The 23,604-nt window shown below is 43.2% G+C and overlaps 1 protein-coding gene across 2 annotated transcripts in view; it reads left to right on the forward strand.

Moving 5' to 3' along the window:
* The window catches only part of LOC121283140 (protein spinster homolog 2-like), a 113,057-nt gene that overhangs the window by 77,244 nt on the left and 12,209 nt on the right, over positions 1-23,604 (forward strand). The window contains exons 9-11 of one of the 2 annotated variants that reach the window (XM_041197294.1): positions 5,662-5,727; positions 7,406-7,504; positions 9,534-9,697. In XM_041197294.1, the coding sequence (XP_041053228.1) occupies positions 5,662-5,727; positions 7,406-7,504; positions 9,534-9,697 (329 nt within the window). The remainder of the gene's footprint in view (positions 1-5,661; positions 5,728-7,405; positions 7,505-9,533; positions 9,698-23,604) is intronic. The other variant, XM_041197295.1, reaches the window with a different exon arrangement.

Consider the following 23,604-nt stretch of genomic DNA (forward strand, 5'->3'; position numbering starts at 1 on the left):
AGAAATACATAGCCTACCTTCAATTCAACTACTTCCTCGTCATGCTAGTTCACTAGGGGGAAGACAAGCCATGTCTTCTTTTTAACTATCCAGGTAAGTTAGAACTATCTAAAGTCTCCGACTCTAACTCAGAGTTGGAGACTTTTTCGGAGGGTCCCGAGGAGCAGGGGAATTGTCCATCGGAAGTTCAAACTTTCCAGGCAATTCCCATGGAGTTAGTGCATTGGAACTTCGGTGGGGTCCCGTCCTCACCTTGGGGGATACGTCCAGTCTCCAATGATCTGGGGACTGGAAGATGTGGGCCAATAGTCTTTGAAGATTTTAGCTCATCAGTTATGGAAATATTGGACCTGGAGGAAAAGGGCTGTTCGACCGGGTGGAGGGGTTGGAGGTTGGGAGGTCATGTGATGAAACCTCTAGAGTTGTTAACTCTGATGCATACAGCACACGGACTTCGGCCCCTCTTAAACAGGAGGTGCTGTACTCTGATGAAGTCTTGATCCAACACCTGGATTACTCACAACAACAAAAACAGAAAATGCTGGAAAAACTCAGCAGGCCTGACAGCATCTGTGAAGAGAGAAACAGAGTTAACGTTTTGAATCACAGACTTGAAACATTGACGCTGTTTCTCTCTCCACAGATCCTGTCAGACCTGCTGAGTTCTTCCAGCATTTTCTGTTCTTGTTTCAGATTTTCAGCATCCTCAATATTTTGCTTTTATCTCTGGATTGCTGATGTAGTTTCACCAAGGTGCAGCCTTTCATTGAGCTTTTCACAGTAACACCTCCTGCAGTGAAATTTTAAAACCCCTCTTAATTCTGGCAATCGAATATGCAAATTAACTCTAGCCTGAGAATTATGGCCCAAAAGTTTCATTCGAGGTTTAGTTTCTCCTCGAGCCCAGCCACTGTAAATCTACCCCCCTTTAAACGATCGTAATATAATTGTACACAAGACATCTTGAGATAAGTTGGCTATCGGACTCGGTGGAAAAAGCCTCACCTACTGCCCTGTATTTCCTGGGAAAAGATGCATTAACATAGTGCCAGCCCTAGTGGGACACATGAGAAGCACTCTGTACAAGTAAGGAGAAATTCCATCCTGAAATACGACAGCTTAATGTGAATAACCTGAGGTAATACAGATACTCTCATTTCATCTGTTACATGAACTTGTCTAATTGACACTGTTCCTGACTGGTAGAAGCTTCCCTGAAGCACCAAGGTCAATTATGCACAATTGGGTCAAACATTTCTCGTGAGGCAAACGCAAAAATGTCCACGCTGGCTGTATTCCTGGAGGTTTTGTCACATGACCTCTCACTCTACTAGGCCCCGTCCAGTCAAATCACCTTTTCTTCCTTGTCACCAACCACCCCCCGCCCCCCACACCCCATTTCCGATATTTTTATAATATTTTTATACATTTCAATGAGAGAGAAAAATTCCAAGGGGAGGACCCACTTTCCACAATTAACTAAAAAGAAATAAAGGTAGTATCAAACAAACTTAAAGGAAAAGCATATAATTGCACAAAGATGGGTGGCAGGTCAGAGGATTGGACAGAATATAAAGAACAGCAAAGAATGACAAAAAGATTAATAGGGAGAGAAAAATTAGAATATGAGAGGAAGCTAGCTAGAAATATATGCTTGAATAACCAGGAATCTTAGAAAAATGGCACTTAGCAGACCATTCTATTTCCTCTGCCAGCAGCAGAATAGTGGTGGAGTCAGAATGCTCGTGTGAGTCAGAATGTGGTGGATTTAAGTCCCACTCCACAGAGTTGAGTGCACAAATCTAGACTGCCAGTCCAGTGCAGTACTGAGGTAGTTCCAACACTGTTGGATGTTAATGGGATCCAAGCCAGTTGTTGAAGCCGAAACCAAGACACAAGCTTTTCTTCATTGAGTGTTCTGTTGAAGGGTCATGAGGACTTGAAACGTCAACTTTTTTCTTCTCCGCCGATGCTGCCAGACCTGCTGAGTTTTTCCAGGTAATTCTGTTTTTGTTTTGGATTTCCAGCATCCGCAGTTTTTTTGTTTTTATCTCTGAATTTATTGACTTGTTCAGTCCTATGTCTTTCCACCCATTCAACCCAGTGTCCCAGCTATCCCCCATTTATAGACTCTTTTTGGAAACAAAAATCAATCAATCAATTAAACTGAAAATCGAGGGGGCAACAGCCCCTGGTGGAGCACTGTAACTAAAACAAAAACATGAAAGGAAGCTTACAAAAGTAAACCAAAATGTCATTTCTGAGGGTGATGATGCACCCTAGCCCCCACGGTGATCTCCTATTTATATGAGCTCAAAGACAATTAATACCTAATACTGAATCTCTTAACCTTAACAATGTAATTGACACTAACAAACCTTAACAATGATATTAACAAATCTTAGCAATGTAATTAACAAGACATTAACATTGGAGGTGCCATCTTTCAGATGAAAGGTTAAACCAAGGCCCCATCTGCCCCTCAGGTATCCTGGTGTCTGGTAAAAGATCTTGCAGCACTATTTTGAAGAAGAATGGGAGAGATCCTCCATTGTCTTTGTCTATATTTACCTTAAACTATCATTACTAATACAGATTATCTGTTCACAATCACATTACTGTTTGTGGGAGCTTGCTGTGCACAAATTTGCTGCTGAGTTTGCTGCTTAGTTAACTATGAAGCACTTTGGAAAGTCCTGTGTGTTTCTGCTCCCCTGCCCATTGTCCTGTTCCTCTTGGAACTCCAGTCATCTACCATAATCTATGGCTCTGACGAAGAGTCCAGTCTTATCAACTTGCCTCTCCCCTCCACCCAGACTGACTGACCTCCCCAGTGTTTCCTGTATTTTCTATTCTTGTTCCTGAAAATAAATAAGAGTGAAGCATTATTAAACTCTCTAAACCTCATTGAGATTAAATGATCCAACCTGAGATTTATGAGACTGTTTTCATTAAACTGCTGAGGATTGTTACAAATGGATGAAGGTTGAGCCGGTCATTGTGTGCTGCCAGGTCTGAGATGGAGCAACAACCTTCAGGAGTTTATAAGGCTACAGGATGTTTAAGGGAGATTGCTTCCAGCCAAATTACTATTTCCATTTCCCAGATTTGCTACAATTGTATTTGATGATGTGCCAATTTGAGTTAGGTCCCTTTGCCCATGGAGAACTGGCCCGACCAGTTTGACTGGGGACTTCTGACAGATGTGTCAGAGAGATCTAGCTTCATCTCGTTTGTCTGGCCTAGTTTCAAAATCCAAGAGCTGGAGATGAAAGCAGCAGCGTGTTCTGACCATCTCCACCGCCCTGAGCTCCCTGGAAGGCAGCTTAACACTCTTCATCAGGATGCAGAGGAAAGATTTACCCGAAACAGGAGCGGGGAGCTTTGAAGAATCTACTCGCAGAGAAAAGCGCCTCTGATTCTCGGCAGTAAATAACCTCTGTCAAAACCTCACATGAAGATTGACAGTCATGCCCTGCAGTTCCTGTATACTCGAGGGATTGTGTGAGGCTGCGATTTCTTCATTCTTTTTCATCATTGTGTGAAGCTGTAACCAGGATAAATGTAATCCCTCCCATGTAATTGATGGGGCAAAACATAAACTTAAGTAAATTACATGTGGGTGCCAACATTGTATCGAATTGCAAAACAAGCTACAGCACCCAACTGGTCTATATCAATGTTTACACTGCACAAGAGCCTCCTCCCATTCTCACCACTCTCTGTGTAAAGAGATTCCTTCCAGATTCTGTACAGTGTCTTTCACAATGCTGGTTATCTTATATTTACACCCTTTTATTCTGGGCTTTGTCAACAATGGAAACTCCATACTCTCCACATTCATCCCGTCAAACCTCTTCATAATTTTAAAAGACTTTCATCAGATTTTCCCTTAGCATCTCCCCTCCTCTAAAGAAGCTGCTCACCCTTCCTCACAATTCTGGTGCCATCCTTGTAAATCTTTCCATTGAAATTCAGAGGTTTTTGATTGGATGGTTCATTCTCCCAAAATGAGCATTTGAACTCCTTCATACCACTCTAGCTAAAGAAATATGTTTTAGGTTACGTAATAGCAACCAAGAACTCTGCACTCCAACCAGTCTTGAGATTGTCCGACCAGTCTCGAGATTGCCCAACTGAGTAAAACTGTGACTCAGTGCCTGAGCGTAAAAGCTGCAGTAATTACAGATATTAGGTGTTCCAGGGTAATGGGTTTCCCAATTATCCTTGGGTTGCTAGGGTAGAACATTTGGCACCATCAGGGTCTCATGGACAGGGTCTCCCTTCCCCAATGTGGAAGCTGTTTTCCTGGGTATCTCAAGATAGTCGCTCCTTTCTTGAGAGTGCATTTGGGTGGTCCCTTTCAGTGGACTTTCCAACCTTGTAGGATTTTTACAGCACAGAAGGAAGCCAACTGGCCTATCAAACCCTTGGTAGGTGAATCTAGAACTAGGGGGCACAGTTTCAGAATAAGGGCTCTCCCACTTAACACAGAGATAAGGAGGAATTTCTTCTCTCAGAGGGTCGTTAGTGTTTGGAATTCTCTTCCCCAGAGAGCAGTGGAGGCTGCGTCATTGTATAACTTAGCCTTGAATATATTCAGATTTTTGATTGATATGGGAGTCAAGGGTTATGGGGGTTAAACAGGAAAGTGAAGTTAAGGCCGCAATCAGTTCAGTGAAATGGCGGAGCAGGCTCAAGGGGTCGAATGGCCTGTCGCTGCTCCTATTTCTTATGACCTTATATTTTTATTTTCAATCTCACTTGTGCTGGTCCTTTGAAAGAGGAAAGATTTACCCGAAACAGGAACAGGGAGCTTTGAAGAACTTACTCGCAGAGAAAAGCACCTCTGATTCTCGGCAGTAAATAACCTCTGTCGAAACCTCGCATGAAGATTGACAGTCATGCAATGCAGTTCCTGTACACTCAAGGATCATGTGAAGCCGCGATCTTTTCATTCTTTTTTTATTGTGTGAAGCTGTAACCAGAATAAATGTAATCCCTCCCATGTAATTGCTGGGGCAAAACATAAGACTTAAGTTAACATGTCAGTCCCATTCCCATTCTCTTATAACTTTTAAGTTTTCAAATAATTAACCACTTACCTTTTAAAGGCTATTGTGGATTCAGTTTCCACCCATGTTAATAGTCTGCACCTGATGTTTAGTTCTTTTTAAGGACAAGTGATTGTTACATATCTGGGGCAGATAGTAAATAACATTAGAGTTTGCAGTGACTTAGCAAATTAACTTTGCCTCTTTAGCCCAGAAGAGCAATGTTCACTTGCTGGGAATTAACACTAATTTCAAAAGGGAGTTGGTCGTCAATATTTTACAGCAACTCTTAATTAATGAAGATGTGTCTTTGTTGGAGGTGAGAATAAGTTAGTTGTGCAGAGACGCACTTCCTTCCCCTCTCCTCCTCACTCATTATGCTAAACCTCTTCCCTTAGTTCACAGGAACTAGTGGTCTCTGTTTGGCCAGACCAAATCCTGTGGGTCACACTGTCCTCTTCCCCTCTCTCAGTCTGAGCAAGTAAGTTTCAATGGCTTTGAAAGTCTCAGCTCCCAGGGCCAGGAGTTTAAATATCACCTGGGCATTCAGTAACTATTGACATATTGACATCTAGGTTCTAATCTGTACCTTTCTCTCTCTGCACAGATGTGTATATTTATCGGAGAAACACTCCTCTTTTTGAACTGGGCCATCACAGCAGATATCCTCATGGTAGGTGCTAGAGTTGTAAAGTTCAACTACTTTCTCCCCCCCCGCCCCCCCAACCGCAGAAAATGAATCCCTCATGCAATCCCACCGGTAAACTCACCATTTCTAAATGAAGCAAGTGCTGGACTGGTCGTTTGGAAAACTCTCTCTGCTAGTCTCCTGATGATGTGAATTTATGAAGTGTTCTAGAGGTGGCACAGACTAGCTGGTACTTTGCTCAAGTGACCATTTGAGGTTATGATGGTGTGCCAGTTATGTTACTGGACAAATAATCCAGAGGACAAGAGTTTAAAATGTGCAATGGCAGTTTCGGAATTTAAAATTGGTTTAAAATAATCTGAGAATAAAGAACTGGTATCAGTAAAAGACTACAAAATTATTGGATTGTAAAATCCCAACCTGTTCACCAATATCCTTTAGGGAAGGAAATTTGCCATCCTCATCCTCATGCCTACATGTGACTCCAGTCCCAGACTAATATGATTGACTCTTTACTGTCCTCTGAAGTGACCTAGCAAGTCAGTTACTTGTATCAAGCGCTAGACAAAGTCCTGCTGCCACCATCTCAAGGGATAGACAATGAATGCTGGCTTTTGCCAGCTGTGTGACATACCAAGAATGTGCGATCCCGAAGAGCCAAGAGCTATTCCTCAACATCTTTCCAGCCAGCGTTGTCAGACAATGATCAGCAATATTCCCCCTTCAGAACCAAAGGATGTTTAAGATCCATTGTCATGTTAGTCCCACTCCCCTGTGCCTCAAGTATAGACTGCTCAGCATGGAATGGTGATTCACCACAAGGATGAAGGAAAATTGAAGAGCAGGATGTAGATCTGTTCTGTTTTTGATTATGTGAGTCTGTTTATTATTGCCCACCGTGCTGGATTGGTTAAGACTGGGTGTGGACTCAGAAAGGAGTAAACAGGCGTAGAAAGAGCCGGAAGCCAGAGCTAGAAACAGGGAGCAGACATTTTAAAGCACTGTGAATAAAACCTGTTACACACATGGAAATTGGTGTCATCTCTGCACAGCTCTGAGATATAAAATATACAAAATGACCCACTCTGGGTGATACTGCACATCTCCTGGCAGCTGGTTAGACAGTAGCTCTAGCTATCAGCACATCAATGTACTCAACAGGCAATTTGACTTTGGAAAACATAAAGGAAGAGAAATTAAGCAAATCTATCACCATTCTACAACAAGGCTACAGATCAGTGTGCAATATGCAATGTTTGTGTGCCAACCAATACCTCAATTTTAAAATTCTCACACTAAAGTCCCTGCAAACCCTCACCCTTCCCTATCTCCAAACCCTCCTCCATCCCTACATTCCTTTGAAATAACTGCACTCTTCTAATTCTGGTTTCTTGCGTATATCTGACGTCCTTTGCTCAACATTGCCACCAGCCATCTCTATCTCTAAGCTCTGAAATTCCATCCCTAAACCTCCCCACCTCTCTCCCCGCCATGTTTTAAACCCTAACTCTTTGAGCAAGTTTTGGATCACCTGCCCTAATATGTCTATGTCTGGATCAGTGTCAATTTTTTTGTCTGATTGTGTTCCTTGAGGTGACTCATTACATTAAAGATGCTGTATAAATATATGTTGGTGTCATTTGAAGGAATCTTCACAGTCTGGAAATACCTCAATCAAATAACACTCTCTCTTCATTCCCAGTATGTTGTTATTCCAACCCGTCGCTCAACAGCTGTAGCCTTGCAGAGTTTCACCTCTCACTTGCTTGGAGATGCAGGCAGCCCCTACTTAATCGGTGTTGTAAGTACAATTTGTGCTTGACATTTAGTTAGCACCAATTACTGAGTTACTGATTGACTGGCTGTACACAGTTTGGATGCACAACAGACTAGAGGGCCAAAGGCTTGATGCCCCTCTTGAGTTCCCTATCTCAGCTGTACTCTTCTAGGAATTTACCCACAGATAAAGTTGAAGAGGAGAATCATTCCGAGAGGTGCTCTCATACACCATCTAGTGGCTGGTTCATGTACATACTGGTGGAAACTTAGGAGCAGGTCAGCTGCTAGCTGCCTGACTGTAGGAGATCAGAGGAATAGAGGATGTGTTGGAAGCAAATTCGTGCCATGATTACAGGCATCTTGCAGGAGCTTAAGGAGCAGCATTGGAATTGTTAGAGACATATGATCAGGACACTGGCCTCTTTACCTCCTTGATTGCGAGTTTGATGCATAACCTGCAGAACATTGAAAATGTTACACTCTTGTTCAAAAAAAGAGTTTAAAGATAAGGATAGCAATTACGGGCCAGTCAGTTTAACCTTGTTAGTGGGGAAGCTTTTAGAAACAATAATCTGGGACAATATTAACAGTCATTTGGACAAGTGTCGACTGGTTAAGGATAGACAGCATGGAGACAAATCATGTTTAACTGACTTGATTGAGGGGTCTGAGTAGATAGAGAGAAACTGTTCCCATTGGTGGAAGGGTCGAGGACCAGAGGGCAGTGCTTTAAGATGAATGGTAAAAGAACCAATGGTCACATGAGAGAAAATGTTTATTAATCAGTGAGTGGTTAGGATCTGGAATGCACTGCCTGAGAATGCGGTGGAGGCAGATTCAATCATGACTTTCAAAAGGGAATTGGATAATTATCTGAGGAAAGAAACATACAGGGCTATGGGGAAAGGGCGGGTGTGTAGGACTAGGTGAGTTTCTCTTTGAGCGAGCTAGCATAGATACGATGAGCTGAATGGCCTCCTTCTGTGCTCTAACCATTCTACGATTCTACATCACAGAAGGAGAAACGATTTTGTGATGGATGGAACTATGATGGAAATTATCGCAATATTAACAATATTTAAATATGTGGCTCTACATTCCTTATTGGTAATCATTTAATAGCATCATGTGTTATTGCCAACGAATGAACAAGTGTTTAGATGAAAAATACCTGGACTTCTCTTTATTACAATTGTTCCATAAACTGTTTTGAGGAAATAAAATGCTTTCTACTCCTTGCTGTGATAATATCACAAGAAACAAGCCATCTGCTCCCTTTAATTAAAATGGCTTTCTGTATGCTGTGCTGGACTAGGAAAGAGGAAAGTATTGGGAGGAACTATAGACCTTTAAAACACTGCTGTGCAATTCCTTGTCACTTCCAGTTTGATGAATAGCGTCGCCTCGGGAGTCCATATAGCAGGGATGAGGCCTAAGATTGTCTGAATCATCCAGCTGCCCTTTTTCAGCAACAGCAACAACAGCATTCATTTATATAGCACCTTTAACGTCATATTAAATGTCCCAAAATACCTGACAGGAGTGCATTTAAGAAATATGATACTGAGCCACATGAGGAGAAATTAGGACAAGATGATCAAAAGCTTGGTCAAAGAGATAAGTTTTAAGTAGTGTCTTAAAGGAGGAAAGCGAGGTAGAGAGATGGAGAAGTTTGGGGAGGAAATTCTGGAGTTTAGGCAGCTGAAGGAACTGTTGCCAACAGTGAATGAAGGAAATTGGGATGTACAAGAGGCCAGAGTTGCAGGAGTGTAGAGTGTCAGTGCAATGAAATCCTGCCACATGTTGTAGTGTCCCACAGGGAGAATAGGTCTGTGTTTTTACACCCGCCCTGTGTTCCTGTTACAATCACTTAAAATTCTGCAGTTTACTTGACTTATCCCTTTATCAACCTTGTGGTGTTTCACTTTGCCACCTCATTCTTTTAAAGAAATTATTTATTTTGCCAGTAAACCTCTATTTTTCTAGTTTTTATTTTCTTAAACACGTTCGAAAAGCCTTGAAGTAAGTTTGCTTTCTCTTGTCTTCCCCAGATCTCGGACGTGATTAGACAGAGTAAGCCCGATTTGGATCTGTGGGTGTTCCTCAGTCTGGGTTACGCCCTCATGCTGTGCCCGTTTATCGTTGTCCTAGGAGGGACCTTCTTCTTGGCAACAGCCCATTTCATTGTGCAGGACCGAAACAGAGCTCATCAACAGTGAGTGTGAAAGATTTGTCTCTTGGTCTGCAACCTGATAGAAAAATGAATCCTATTTTTCAAAGAACTTTGTACCCAGCTGACTATAATTTGCTCTGCGTGGTGTCGGTTATTTGGTTTCCCCTTCCATTACCTCCTCTCCTTCTCCCTCTCCCGAAGCATGGTGCCGCCATGTAATGTCTTGGCTGCTTTCTCATGCTTCACCCAAGTTGTCGCTGTTTGGATGCAAGGTTTTTTAAAAAATCTATTCATGGGATGTGGGCTTCGTTAGCTAGGCCAGCATTTATTACCCATCCCTAATTGCCCTTGAGAAGGTGGTGGTGAGCTGCCTTCTTGAACTGCTGCAGTCCGTGTGGAGTAGGTACACCCACAGTGCTGTTAGGAAGGGAGTTCCAGGATTTTGACCCAGCAACAGTGAGGGAACGGCGATAAATTTCCAAGTCAGGATGTTGAGTGATTTGTGGGGAACTTCCAGGTGGTGGTGTTCCCATCTATTTGCTGCCCTTGTCTTTCTAGATGGTAGTGGTCGTGGGTTTGGAAGGTGCTGTTGAAGGAGCCTTGGTAAGTTCCTGTAGTCCATCTTGTAGATGGTACAAGATTAGATGGCGGGAGTCAGGAGACTATTGGACTGCAGTGAGCATCACAGCCAAGTTTGAATCTACTCTTGTCTAATATTCACACACTGAGGGGTTAGTTTGACCCTGGGCAAGAGTGGAAGGTAGACACTGTGGGCTCTCATCTCCCCTGATTTGAAGGCAAATTAAAATCAACAAAGCTGTATAACATGCAGCTGAATTGATATTGTTTGCTTTATGCCACTGGCAGCAGCCAGTTTGTGCACAGCAAGCTCCCGCAAGCAGCAGTGTGATAATGATCAGATAATCTGTTTTTCAATTTATATCGATTGAGGGATGAATATTGGCCAGGACACTGGGAGAGCTCCCCTGCTCTTCTTTGAAATAGTCTCATAGGATCTTTTACATCCACCTGAGAGGGCAGATGATACCTGAGTTAAACATCTGAAAGATGGCACCTCCGGCAGTGCAACACTCCCCTCAGTTGGCAATGCTCTAATTTCTCAGTCAGAAGGTTGTGTGTCCCATTCCAGAGATTTGAGCCCAGGTTTGTTTTTAATGCTCCAACCACTCTATGGGACTTGAACCCACAACCTTTTGACTGAGGGGTGAGAGTCACTGTTCAAGTCCCACAGAGAGGTTGGAGCATTTAAAAAAAACCTGGGCTCAAATCTCTGGAATGGGACTTGACACAACCTTCTGACTGAGAAATTAGAGCATTGCCAAGAACAGTGACTTCGGACCGATGGTTCCCACAATTCTCTACTACTGGGGTTGGCCTTATATCGTCCGACAGGATAATCTACTGTAGACTAATGGATGGAGATCGATTATAATGATTAATCAACTCCCTTATTATGATTAATCAACAACTCCATTATTGTTGTATCATGTGACCACAGGAATGCTGGATACATTAGGTGGACCTTGGGCCTTTTCCTCGTTTAGTGATTCCTATGTTGAAGATACTGTCTAGAGAGTGCAGGAACATTGAAAGTCAAAGGTTCTGCATCATCTCAACTTTAAAACCATCACCAATTTTCATTCCCACTCCTAAATTTGCCTGTGGCTGGAGCTGGTTTCAGGTGTGCCACAATGGGTGTGTGTGAACCACAATGGCGGTGTGTCAGGGACTGGGCTAACCCTATTCTCAGCCATTTCGATTGACACGCTGTTTATGGAGGTGTCTTTTGTAATGCATTCCATTAATGACAAGTAGGAGTTACACAAGTGTTCCGCATTGTCTCATCAACACAAAGCCAGTTTCGTGGTTAGTAATAGGTACTGCCCTTGTTTCACTGAAGGAACCAACCCATGATAAATGATTCACTTAATCCTCAAAAGGTTAATCTTCGCATTCTAAAATATTTTGTTTTATTTCTAAATTGCCGGTCAACCACAGAAAGCTGCTATACCTCAAATATCACACAAGGGATCCTATCAAAAATTTTCATTCTCATGGTTAAATCCTCCCTATCTCTGGGACTCTTCAAACCCCACAACCTTCCCACCTCCCCCAAATCTCCACTCCTCTCTCATTTTCCCACTTTCTCCTTCTCCATCACATCTGTCCTGATGCTGCTACCTTCCATAATGGTGCTTGTGATGTCTTTTTCCTCAGTCAAGGGTTCCCCCTCCATTGTAGTTGATAGGGCCCTCAACCGTGCCCGACCCATTTGCCGCACTTCTGCCCTCATCCCTTCCTCTTCCTCCCAGAACCATGATAGTGTCTCCCTTGTCCTTACTTTCCACCTTACCAACCTTTACATCGAAAGGGTCATCCTCCGCCATTTCCGCCGACTCCAGCATGATGCCACCATCAAACACATCTTCTCCTCCCCTCCCCTGTCAGAACTCTGTAGGAACCATTCCCTCCATGACACCCTGGTCCATTCCTCCATCACCCCAACACTCATCCCTTTCCCACGCTACCTTCCCATACAATCACAGGAGGTGCAACACCTGCTCCTTTACCTCCTCTCTCCTCACCGTCCAAGGCCCCAAATACTCCTTCCAGGTAAAGCAGTGATTCACTTGCACTTCTTTCAATTTAGTCTACTACATTGGCTGCTCACAATGCAGTCTTCTCCACACTGGGGAGACTAAACACAGCCTGAGCGACTGCTTTGCAGAACAGCTTCATTCAATCCGCAAGCATGACCCCAGCCTCATGGGTGCTTGCCATTTCAGTTCACCATCTTGCTGTCATGCTCACATTTCTGTTCTTGGCCTGCTACAATGTTCCAATGAAGCTCAATGCCAACTGGAGGAACAGCACCTCATCTTCCAAACAGGCACTTTACAGCCTTCTGGACTCAACATCAAGTTCAACATCAGGCCGTGAACTCTGCCCTCCATTTTGCCAGTCTCTATCTTGTTTTCATGCCTTTGCTTTCAGACAATGTTGATCTTTATTCTGCTATTAACACCTACCCTGGACCAGTGCTTTGTTTCTTTATTACTACTATTACCATTCCCTTAGCCTTTTGTTCTATGAATTTAATCTCCTACACCTTCTATCCCTGCTTTTCCCTTTTGTTCCACCAGCGCTCCCCCCCTCCCCTTTCAACAGCATAAAACCCATCACATTTCTACTTCTCTTCAATTCTGAAGAGTTATATTGGACTCAAAACGTTAAATCTGTGTCTGTTCCACAGATGCTGCCAAACCTGCCAAGTTTTCCCAGCAGTTTCTATTTTTATTTCAGATTTCCGGCATCCGTAGTATTTTGCTTTTATTTTGACTACCTTCCACTCACCCACCCCCCCCCACCACATTCACCTCCATCATTCTTCACCCCACCATTAGTTATATCTTCAGCTGTCTAGCGCATGCGTTGGAATTCCCTCCCTCAATCCTCTCTACTTGTCTGTCTGCTACTTCTCCTTCTCAAAACTAAATTTTTTGACCCTGCCTGATATCTACTCTTTTGTCCCAACGTCCATCTTATCTTACCTCTGCTAAGAGTGTGTTCTACATTATAGACGTTACGGCAATTTAAGTGTTACTGTTGAACGATGGATTGTCCTGTGTCCAATCCGTGATTGTGAACATCATGACACTGGTGCATAGAAACTAAATGTTTAGCATCCTGTCCACCTTTCTCTCCACACCTTTGGCCTCGAAGGCTCTCACCCTTACTGGTGTGATGCTTGGTGACAGCCATTGTTATATCCCCCTGAACCTGCAGCCACCAGCTAACAGCCCAGACAGTGGGGATTAGCAGGTTCCAAGAGGTGGAATCACACTTTAACCTCACTCCGCCCTAACCTGATATACTCCTGTGTGTTTTACTGCGGGGGTCAAGTGGTTGTAATCAAGGTGAGTAATCAGATCCTTTTTGTTTCCTCTGCCTGCCTTGGGAATCCCAAGGACACATGGACCTTAAGCTGAGGTCAGTCAAATCTACAAAAGCCAGTGACTGAAGCTAGGACCTGTGGGCTACAGGGTTCAGTGCCATGTCACATGGTGCGGTTTTGCCAATGAGCTTTTTGAGCTAGCTAGACTTGTTCATCTTTCTGAACCTTTAAGCTACATTGCCCACCTTGCGCCACTGTCCCTGATAATAGCCAAAGGCAAGAGTACGGAAATAGTTTAACAAACTGGTGCCAAATCCACTGTGATTCGGGACAAGCAAGACAACGCTTCAGTAAAGTAACAGAGAAAGGAATCTGTTATCATTGCATTCAATGTTTAGACTGTAACATTGCGGAGGTGTTTTTTTACCTTAAGGTTTCTAAAATATAATTTTAGGAAGCTATCAAAGGCAGCAAAGAGTTCCCCAAAGGTTAAAAGTCAAAGGTCAGATGTGCCAGAGAGTGAAGTTAGTGGTAACTTTGTCTTGATAGTGTGATGGTGTCCAGAAACTGCACTCCCACAATTTAGGATTTCAACATGACTCCCTCTCCCTGTGACTCATTGCTTTCTGTCTAATGTCTTGAATGGCTTCCCCAACCTTATCCTCCCCTGGAAGTGCTGAGATAGCTTCCGTGTCCTGATTAGGATTTCAGTGCTCTGGTCCAAGGGCTGGACAATGCAGGCGAGGGGTGTGTTAAACATGTCAACATTACCCCTGGGACCATGTGTGAAACTTAAATCCATGTTCTTATTCAGAGAATTGAATACATAACCTAGGTTGACTATAGTTTTTTTAATTCATTCATGGGATGTGGGCTTCGCTGGCTGGGCCAGCATTTATTGCCCTTTTCTAATTGCCCTTGAGAAGATGATGGTGAGCTGCTGCCTTGAACTGCTGCAGTTCGTGCGGTGTAGGTACACCCACAGTGCTGTTAGGGGGGGAGTTGCAGGATCTTGACCCAGTGACAGTGAAGTAACGGCAATATCTCCATGTCAGGACAGTGAGTGGCTTGGAGGGGCATTTGAAGGTGTGGTGTTCCCATGTGTCTGCTGCCCTTGTCCTTCTAAGATCGTAGCAGTCGTGGGTTTGGAAGGTGCTGCCTAAGGAGCCTTGATGAGTACCTGCAGTGCATCTTGTAGATGGCACACACTGATACTACTGTGCGTCGGTGGTGGAGGGAGTGAATGTTTGTGGAAGGGGTGCCAATCAAGCGGGCTGATTTGTCAAGCTTCTTGAGTGTTGTGGGAGCTGCACTCATCCAGGCAAGTGGGGAGTATTCCATCACACTCTTGGCTTGTGCCTTGTAGACGGTGGACAGACTTTGAGGAGTCAGGAGGTGAGTTACTTGCCACAGGATTCCTAACCTTTAATTCGCTCTTGTAGCCATAGTATTTATATGGCTCGTGCAGTTCAGTTTCTGATCAATGGTAACCCTCAGGATGTTGATAGTGCGGGATTCAGTGATTAATGCCATTGAATATCAAGGGGTGATGGTTGGATGGTCATTGCCTGGCACTTGTGTGGCATGAATGTTACTTGCCACTTATCAGCCCATAGTGAAGGCTGAATGAGTGCTGCACTGCCAGAGGGGCCACATTTCAGATGAGGCTTTAAACTGAGGCCCTGTCTGCCACCACCCCCACACCCCCCTCTCCTCCTCAGGAGGATGGGAAAAATCCTAGGTCGCTATTTTGAAGAAGAGCAGGAGAATTGTCTCTATTGTCCTGACAATATTTATCTCTCAGCCAACATCACTAAAACAGATCATCTGGCCATTATCACATTGCTAGGAGAAAATTGCCTACCACCTTTTCTACATTACAACAGTGCTTACATTTCAGAAAAAGTATGTCATTGGACACATAGATAATTCCAATAGATACATATGTATATGGATATATGCATTGACTGTCTATAGAAGGAGAGATGGTGGCCTAGTGGTAATATTGCTTGACTGATGATCCAGCTTAAAGTTTTGGGGGCATGGGTTCAAATCCTATCATGCTGTTGCTTCATTCATGGATACGTCTCAATTGTAACTAAATTCAAAAATTGGCAGCTTGAGATATTCTCACATTAATTAGGGTAGACTGGAATTTATTTGCTCTCATGAAGGATAAACACCAACACAGGCTGGCTGGGGTGAATGGCTTGTTGCATGTATATATCACCCATCAGAACCCCGGGACATCATAAACCACTTTATGTTATTTTTCTTTCATGGGATGTGGGCGTCACTTTCAAGGCCAGCATATATTACCCATCCCTAATTGCCCTTAAGAGCAGTTAAGAGTCAGTGCCATTACTGTGGGTCTGGAGTCACATGTAGGTCAGACCAGGTAAGGACAGCAGATTTCCTTCCCTGAAGGACATTGGTGAACCAGATGGGTTTTTACAACAATTGATGATAGTTTCATGGCCACCATTACTGAACTTTATGTTCCTAATTTTTTAAAAAAAAATTGAATTTAAATATTTTTTTAAATAATTGGCAGACTCACGGGAAGCATTCAAAAAATTCTACGTGTACAGTGTAGACATCACTCCACAAAGGAAAGGAAGATAAATTTAGAGTCCCCTGATTACCTAGAGGTATACAGGTAAGATAAAGCAGAAAAAGAAAGCTTACCACAGTCACACAAAAAAAGAAAGCCTAGAGGAGTATAGAAAACACAGGGGTGAAGTAAAAAATGAAACCAGGAAAGCAGAGGATATGAAAAAATATTGGCAGGTAAAATCAAGGGAAACCCAAAGATGTTTTATCAGTACATTAAGAGCAAGAGAATAACTAAGGAAAGGGTAGGGTCTATCAGAGATGTACATGGTAACTTGTGCTCTGATGCTTAAGATGTGGGTAGGGTTCTTAATGAGTACTTAGTCTCGGTCTTCACTAAGGAGAGGGATGATGCAGACATTCTAGTTAAAAAGGAGTGTGAAACATTAGATGTGTGTATGTGCAAGAGAGTGGGTGTGTTCGCGAGAGAGTAGGTGTGTTCATGTGTGTATCTACTACAGTGGGAGTTTTCACCAATGGAACTGCCTGGGACATACCAAGGGTTGATTTCCGTGGGGTGACTCCCTCTGTGGTGAATCTGTTGGAAATCCCCTTACCAACTCCGCTGCAGTTACAGTGATGTAGAGGGAGATCCCCTGGCGAAACTGACCCATGCTGTGTGAGGGAACTGGGTACAGGATAGTCCGCTGTCCACCCCTAGTGCCTACACCATCTGGATGTTAGAATGGTATAGGAGCGGGTGAAGCCAGAGTTTACTGTTAACAGTGGCATACAGTTTGTGACTGTACTGTAGATTGTGCTCCTGATCCATACTCAACAGGAGACCTGGGCTTTCACTCCTGATCTGTGCTGAATTATCTGATCTCAGACAGGCACCAGTAGAGGTGCCTCAGCCAGAGCTAGAGAAAGAGAGAGAGAAAATAAATCAGCTGTGGCTTGTACCCTTGCTTACTGCAGAGTGGCTCCTGTTGGAATGTGCTTAGACTCATCTGCAATTCCCTCCATAATGAATTGCCTGCAGTTATTTACTTTCGAGGCTCATACATGAAACTTGACCATTTTCATGACACACAGGAGAACTGACAGCTTCAACGAAACTGTAAGAAAGACTTGCATTTGATATTGCACCTTTCACAACCACAGAATACCTGAAAGTGCATAGTCCCTGTTGTAATGCAGGAAATGCGACAACCAATTTACTCACCGCAAGATCCTTTTTTTATTCATTCACGGGATGTGGGCATCACTGGCTGGACCAGCATTTATTGCGCATCCCTAGTTGCCCTTGAGAAGATGGTGGTGAGCTGCCTTCTTGAGCAGCTGCAGTCCATATAAACAGCAATATGAAAATGACCAATTAAATAGTTTTTGTGATGTCGATTGGGAGATAAATATTGTCCAGAACACTTCAGAACACTTCAAAATTGCACCATATGCTCTTTTACACTCAACTGAGAGGGCAGATGGGACCTCGGTTTAACATTTCATCCAAAAGACAGCATAGTACTGTACTGAAGTGTCAGCCTAAATGTGGTGTTCAATTCTCTGGAGTGGGACTTGAACCCACAACCATCTGATGCAGAAGCAAGGAGCACTATCCACTAAGCCACAGCTGACACCAACATACAGTAGTTAACTGGATGAGAAATCCAGAAGTCAAAAGTTCAAATGTCACCGAAGGAAAGTAGTGAAATTTAATTCAATAAATCCGATAATTTGAGGGCTAGCACCAGGAATGATCATGAAGCTGTTAGATTTTTGTTAAAGATAAACTGGTTCACAAATGACCTTCAGGTAAGGGTCCTGCTGCTCCTAGCTGGTCTAGCTTATGTGTGACTAAGTGTGAATGCTCTCTGCAGTCACTGAGAGGACAACCATGGAATGGCATTAAGTGATGGCTTTGCCAGCAATGTCCATATCTCAAGAACATGGTTTCCTCAAAACTGGAAGCTCGATCGTTGTGTAAGTTCAGGACTGAGATCGATAGATTTCTACATATTAAAAACATTAAGGGATATGGGGCTGGTGCAGGAAAATGTTGTTGCAGTGGGAGATCAGCCATGATCTCATTGAATGGCAGAGTGGGCTCAAAGGGCTGAATGGCCTACTCCTGCTCCTATTTCTTATGTTCTTATGGAAGGAATAAAAATGGCTAGTGTCTCACAAGTTTGCCACCGGGAGCCAAGAAAGCAGGAACAAATCTCCAGCCAAGATAATAAATAACTCCGAGAGGCTGTTTTCACCTGACAAAAATTGAATATTATTCTTGGCAAGTTGATGAAAAGACCCAGTTTGCAAAACAAGTTAAATGAACTTCCTGACGAAGAGCAATGGTATTTTTATTGTTCTGATGTCTGGGCGACAAATCATTTGGTCAGGCGAGATCTTAAGAAATCTCTGGAATGTTGACGTTTCCTAAAAACATAATTTGCATTTAAAAATGACAGGAAGGGCTGACACAATGAGTCGAATGGGTTATTGTGAAAGGAGCACCAGATAAGGGAGCAACAATGGCTGTTTAGGAAGTGCATGTTTTCATGTGGCCAGACACCTCCAGGACTGTGGCTCTTAGGTTCTTCAGAAAAGTGGTTTCTGTCAATAGAATGAATTATGGTCTGGAAGCTCCTGAGCAACAGCTGGTAGTGTTTTCATCTACGACCCCTGCCCTGATAGATGCCAAGTGCCCATCAATTTCCGATTGCACACACTGATTCATACTCTGGCAAGCTTTCAATGCCAGGATGAGATACACAGGCACTGGCTCCAAGCACACTTGATCAGGTTCCAGGTTCAATCCCCTCGTCAGCCCTAAGCCTGAGTGGCAGTGTAGGTGTTACAATTGGCATTAACACCCCAGGGAGGGGATGAATGTAACAAGGTTGCTGCTAGGGGTTGTCATGCAATGACTGCATTGTGCAAAAGTGTGTGAGACCCAGATTAAGCTTGCTGTAATATCTAAATGCCACATTATTAACATAGAAATTTAATACTGCATGTATATTATAAAATGGATTCACCACCTTCCCTCTGTACTTATAGCAGAGTCGGGAGGTGAATGACTTTGATTGCTGACTGAACTGTTATTAATGAGGATTGGAGCAAGTCACTCAATAGTTGACAACTTTCTAGTTGCCTTTTATGATACAGTCATAGCCCAAATTCAGTGTTATCTTTGATATCAACACACAATTTGTAGGGAGTCAATCGAGTGTCGAGGGCTGGAGACTACGGGACAAGATGAAGTTTCCTTTTCACTTCTGGTCAGGTCAGATTCTGAGTCTGGTTTCAGGCCACATTTACTCTATAACTGTAATGGCGATGTGAAGCAAAACTACTACCTATGGCACAGTGTGAATGCACCCTTAATAAATGGTAGATAGTGGGCAGTAAATGGAGCTAAATTAGGAAATCTGGATTAAGCGCTCCTAGTCTGAACGTTAACACTGCTTTACTGTAACAAAAATTGACAAATCTCAGCCGAAATTACATCTTGAAAACAGGCCATTCAGCCCAACCAGCCAGTGCTGGTGTTTATCCTTAACACGGGCAGGAGTCCTAATGCCATATACCCTTTCTGAATCGATATCTCTTCATTCTTTCTTTCCCTCCAACTGTGTATCCAACCTATTCTTAAATATTTCTGCTTCAACCTCCAGTACTGCTTTCCACAGCCTCACAAACCTACATTTATTTTTTTCTAAATTCCCCGGCTTCCTTTCCTCAAGCTCTTGTATTTGATCTTGTTTATCAATGAGCCCCTTGTTCCTGATCTCCCAGAACCCGCCAATTCTATTCATAATTTGATAATGATGCTTTCTGTCAGACAAAAGGGTTCATCTCCAGGGTTTCGAACTCTCCTTCCGATTTTCTTCTTCCCTGGGTCACCACATACATTCAAGCTGCCTTCCATGCACTCTCTCTCACTGACTCAGCCATCAATAGTAACACTGCTTCACACTCCCATAGCAAAGAGTTACATACCTTCAGTTAGCTTTTTGGACCTTCTTGCCTCTTGCAAGCTGTTCTCGCTATAAATTTGCTTTCTGCAGCTTTTGTCTCTTTAAATCTGAAGCTTGCAGCCTTTCTCTTTGCCCCTCACTCTTAACTGCACTTAACAGGATCTTTTCCAGGTTCCTTTCCTTCCTTTGACTAGAAGGTCTACTTGGGACTTTCTCCTATTCCACTCCCCTGGATTTTGGGTTTTTTTCTTTTAGTTTGGGACAAGTTATTTGTCCCCTTTGCTCCAGTCTCTCCTGGTAGCTGTCTTCAAAACCAACTGAACTCAAGCAGCTTCTTATCAAAACTGCAGTTTCAAGTTTCTTCTGTGTGTCTGTGGAAGGGATCTGCCTCTGTGGACCTCTGTTACTAGGCAAAAGCCCAGTTTCTCTACTCTTGTTTATTTAACTTAGCTGCAACAGTTGTAAAACTCTCTTTAGAAATGGAGGCACCTTTTAAAGTGAAACTAAAACACTACTTGACCCTTTCTTAACACACAAATACAGAAATACAAATCAAACTTAAACTTTAAAGTTAAAACTCATTCCTAACACCTGCAAATACCAATATAACTTACTTAAACTATCTCTACTTCCTAACAATGTAATTACAGGCTGTGCTGACCCTGGCAGCAAGGATGAAGTGATAATCATGCATTCACTCGCCAGGGCACTCTACACAAATATGATTCGTTCTTGCTAATGTGCTCCAGTTAACTGTAATTACTTGGAAGCATTTCATTTAAATTCTGTGGACCATGATGTAATTACACAGTAATAGACACTTAATTACAGTATTGGCAAAATTGCAATGTAACTAAGGTATTACAATAACTATTTACATTCTGATTAAGTTGACTGTTTATTCATTTCAATGGGTGTATGAATTAATCATTTTCACTTTGGGTTTTTCTGAAATAAAGGAGCCAGTTTTAGCAATGCAAATCTCACATTCACACCTTGCTTCCCCAATCGCTAGGAATATTTACGTTTCTGTAACAACCTCAGGACATCCCAAATGCGTAGTGTAACGGGAATTGGGGAAAACTCTGTGCTGGTTGGAGTCATACCTAGCACAAAGGAAGATGGTTGTGGTTGTTAGAGGTCAGTCATCTCAGCTCCAGGACTTCACTGCGGAAGTTCCTCAGGATAGTGTCCTCGGCCCAACCATCTTCAGCTGCTTCATCAATGACCTTCCTTCCATCATAAGGTCAGAAGTGGGGATGTTTGCTGATGATTGCATGTTCAGCACCATTCACAACTCCTCAGATACTGAAGCAGTCCATGTCCAAATGCAGCAAGACCTGGACAATATCCAGGCTCGGGCTGATAAGTGGCAAGTAACATGCGCGCCACACAAGTGCCAGGCAGTGACCATCTTCAACAAGAGAGAATCTAGCCAACGCCCCTTGATGTTCAATGGCATCACCATCACTGAATCCCCCACTATCAACATCTTGGGGTTACCGTTAACCAGAAACTGAAATGGACTAACCATATAAATACTGTGGCTACAAGAGCAGGTCAGAGGCTGGGAATCCTGAAGCGAGTAAATCAGCGCCTGACTCCCCGAAACCTGCCCACCATCTACAAGACACAAGTCAGGAGTGTGATGGAATACTCTCCACTTGCCTGGATGAGTGCAGCTCCAACAATGATCAAGAAGCTTGACACTGTCCAGCACAAAGCAGCCCGCTTGATTGGCACCCCATCCACAAACATTCACTCCCTCCACCACTGATGAACAGTGGCATCAGTGTGTACCATCTACAAGGTGCGCTGCAGAAACTCACCAAGGCTCCTTAGGCAGCACCTTCAAAACCCACAACCACTACCATCTAGAAGGACAAGGGCAGCAGACACATGGAAACACCACCACCTGGAAGTTCCCCTCCAAGTCTCTCACCATTATGACTTGGAAATATATCACCATTCCTTCACTGTTGCTGGGTCAAAATCCTGGAACTCCCTCCTAACAGCACTGTGGGTGTACCTACACGACGTGAAGTGGTTCAAAAAGGCAGCTCACCACCACCTTCTTGAGGTACAATGAGGGATGGGTAATAAATGCTGGCCTAGCCAGTGACGCCCACATTCCGTAAATGAATGAAAAAAGAAATCACTGCTGTAATATAGGAAACATCATCCAATTTTCACACAGCAAGATCCCACAAACAAATTGAGGTAATGACTAGATAATCCAGCTTAACAATAATTGACTAGGACACCAAGGAAAACCCCTCTGCTCTTCTTCAAATATCACAGTGGGATCTTCTGTGTTGACCTCAGAGGGCAGGTGGTGCCTCAGTTGAATTGCATTTGGAAAGATAGCTCCTCTGCAGGTGTAGCACTTCCTCGGTACTGTACTGGAGTGTCAGCTCATCTAGGCTCAAGATGTGAAACCCCAATCTTCTGACGAGAAGGTTCTACTGGGCAAAACTGACATCTATATCTGATTTTATAGGGCCTGATAGAGGCTCAGAAGTCACAGGAATTGACTAAGGTTTGGCAGCAATCATTTGGCTGGTGCCTGATTTTCCAATGGGTGATTTGAGGGTACCAGAATGAAGATCCTCATTTCATTATGATGAAAACTGTTGTGTCTTTTGGTTGCTATGCAAACTTGGCCCATTAAAATTGGGCGCAGGAGTGTCATAGGAGGCATGGCCTGCTAAAACTGGCTTCTCCAGCAACGAAGGAAGTTGTTGCACTTTTGGCCTTTTTTTACTCTATCTTTAGCCATCTACCCCTATTTCCTGTTATTTAGGTAAATCTGCTTGTATGTTCAGTATAACAAATGGAAATTCCTTCTTTATCCTCCTCCTAGTATTGATTCTATCCCACGCATTCACAGGATCCCCAGTGCCTTGGAAAATTGTAGATATATTGTAGCCCTGAAAATCCTTCCCTTTCAAGTAGTTTTTCAGTTCCCTTTTAAAAATAAGTACCCTTTCAGGCAGTGCAATCTGCCATGTTGAGGGGTTGCCTGGTGCTAGCATAATGGACTTGTCTGATTCTGGTAGCTGTTGACATCATACATGAAATGAAGTAACGCCTTTGAACCAGCTTTTTATGGGGTTTGAATCCATATAGTAACTTTGTCCATGATTTGAAACTGATTGGCACTGACATGGCAATCTCACCGACCTGTCATTGTATACAAACAGCAATATTTAGGAAGGAACTGTCTCACTGAGAGGACATGGGCTGAAGATAATTGCCAATAGAATTGAAAGGGAGATGAAAATGTTTGTTATGTGGCAAATTTTTTGATGAGGTAACCAAGATGGTTGATGAGGTTTCGTGTAGTGTATATGGACTTCCAAAAGGCGTTTAATAAAATGCCACATCATAGACTTATCAGCATTGTTGAAGCTCATAGCATGAAAGGGAGAATGGAAACGTGGATACAAAATTGACTGAGTAACAGAAAACAGAATAGTGGCAACTGGTTGATTTTCAGA

The sequence above is a fragment of the Carcharodon carcharias genome, chromosome 10, assembly GCF_017639515.1.
Source record: "Carcharodon carcharias isolate sCarCar2 chromosome 10, sCarCar2.pri, whole genome shotgun sequence".
NCBI lineage: Eukaryota > Metazoa > Chordata > Chondrichthyes > Lamniformes > Lamnidae > Carcharodon > Carcharodon carcharias.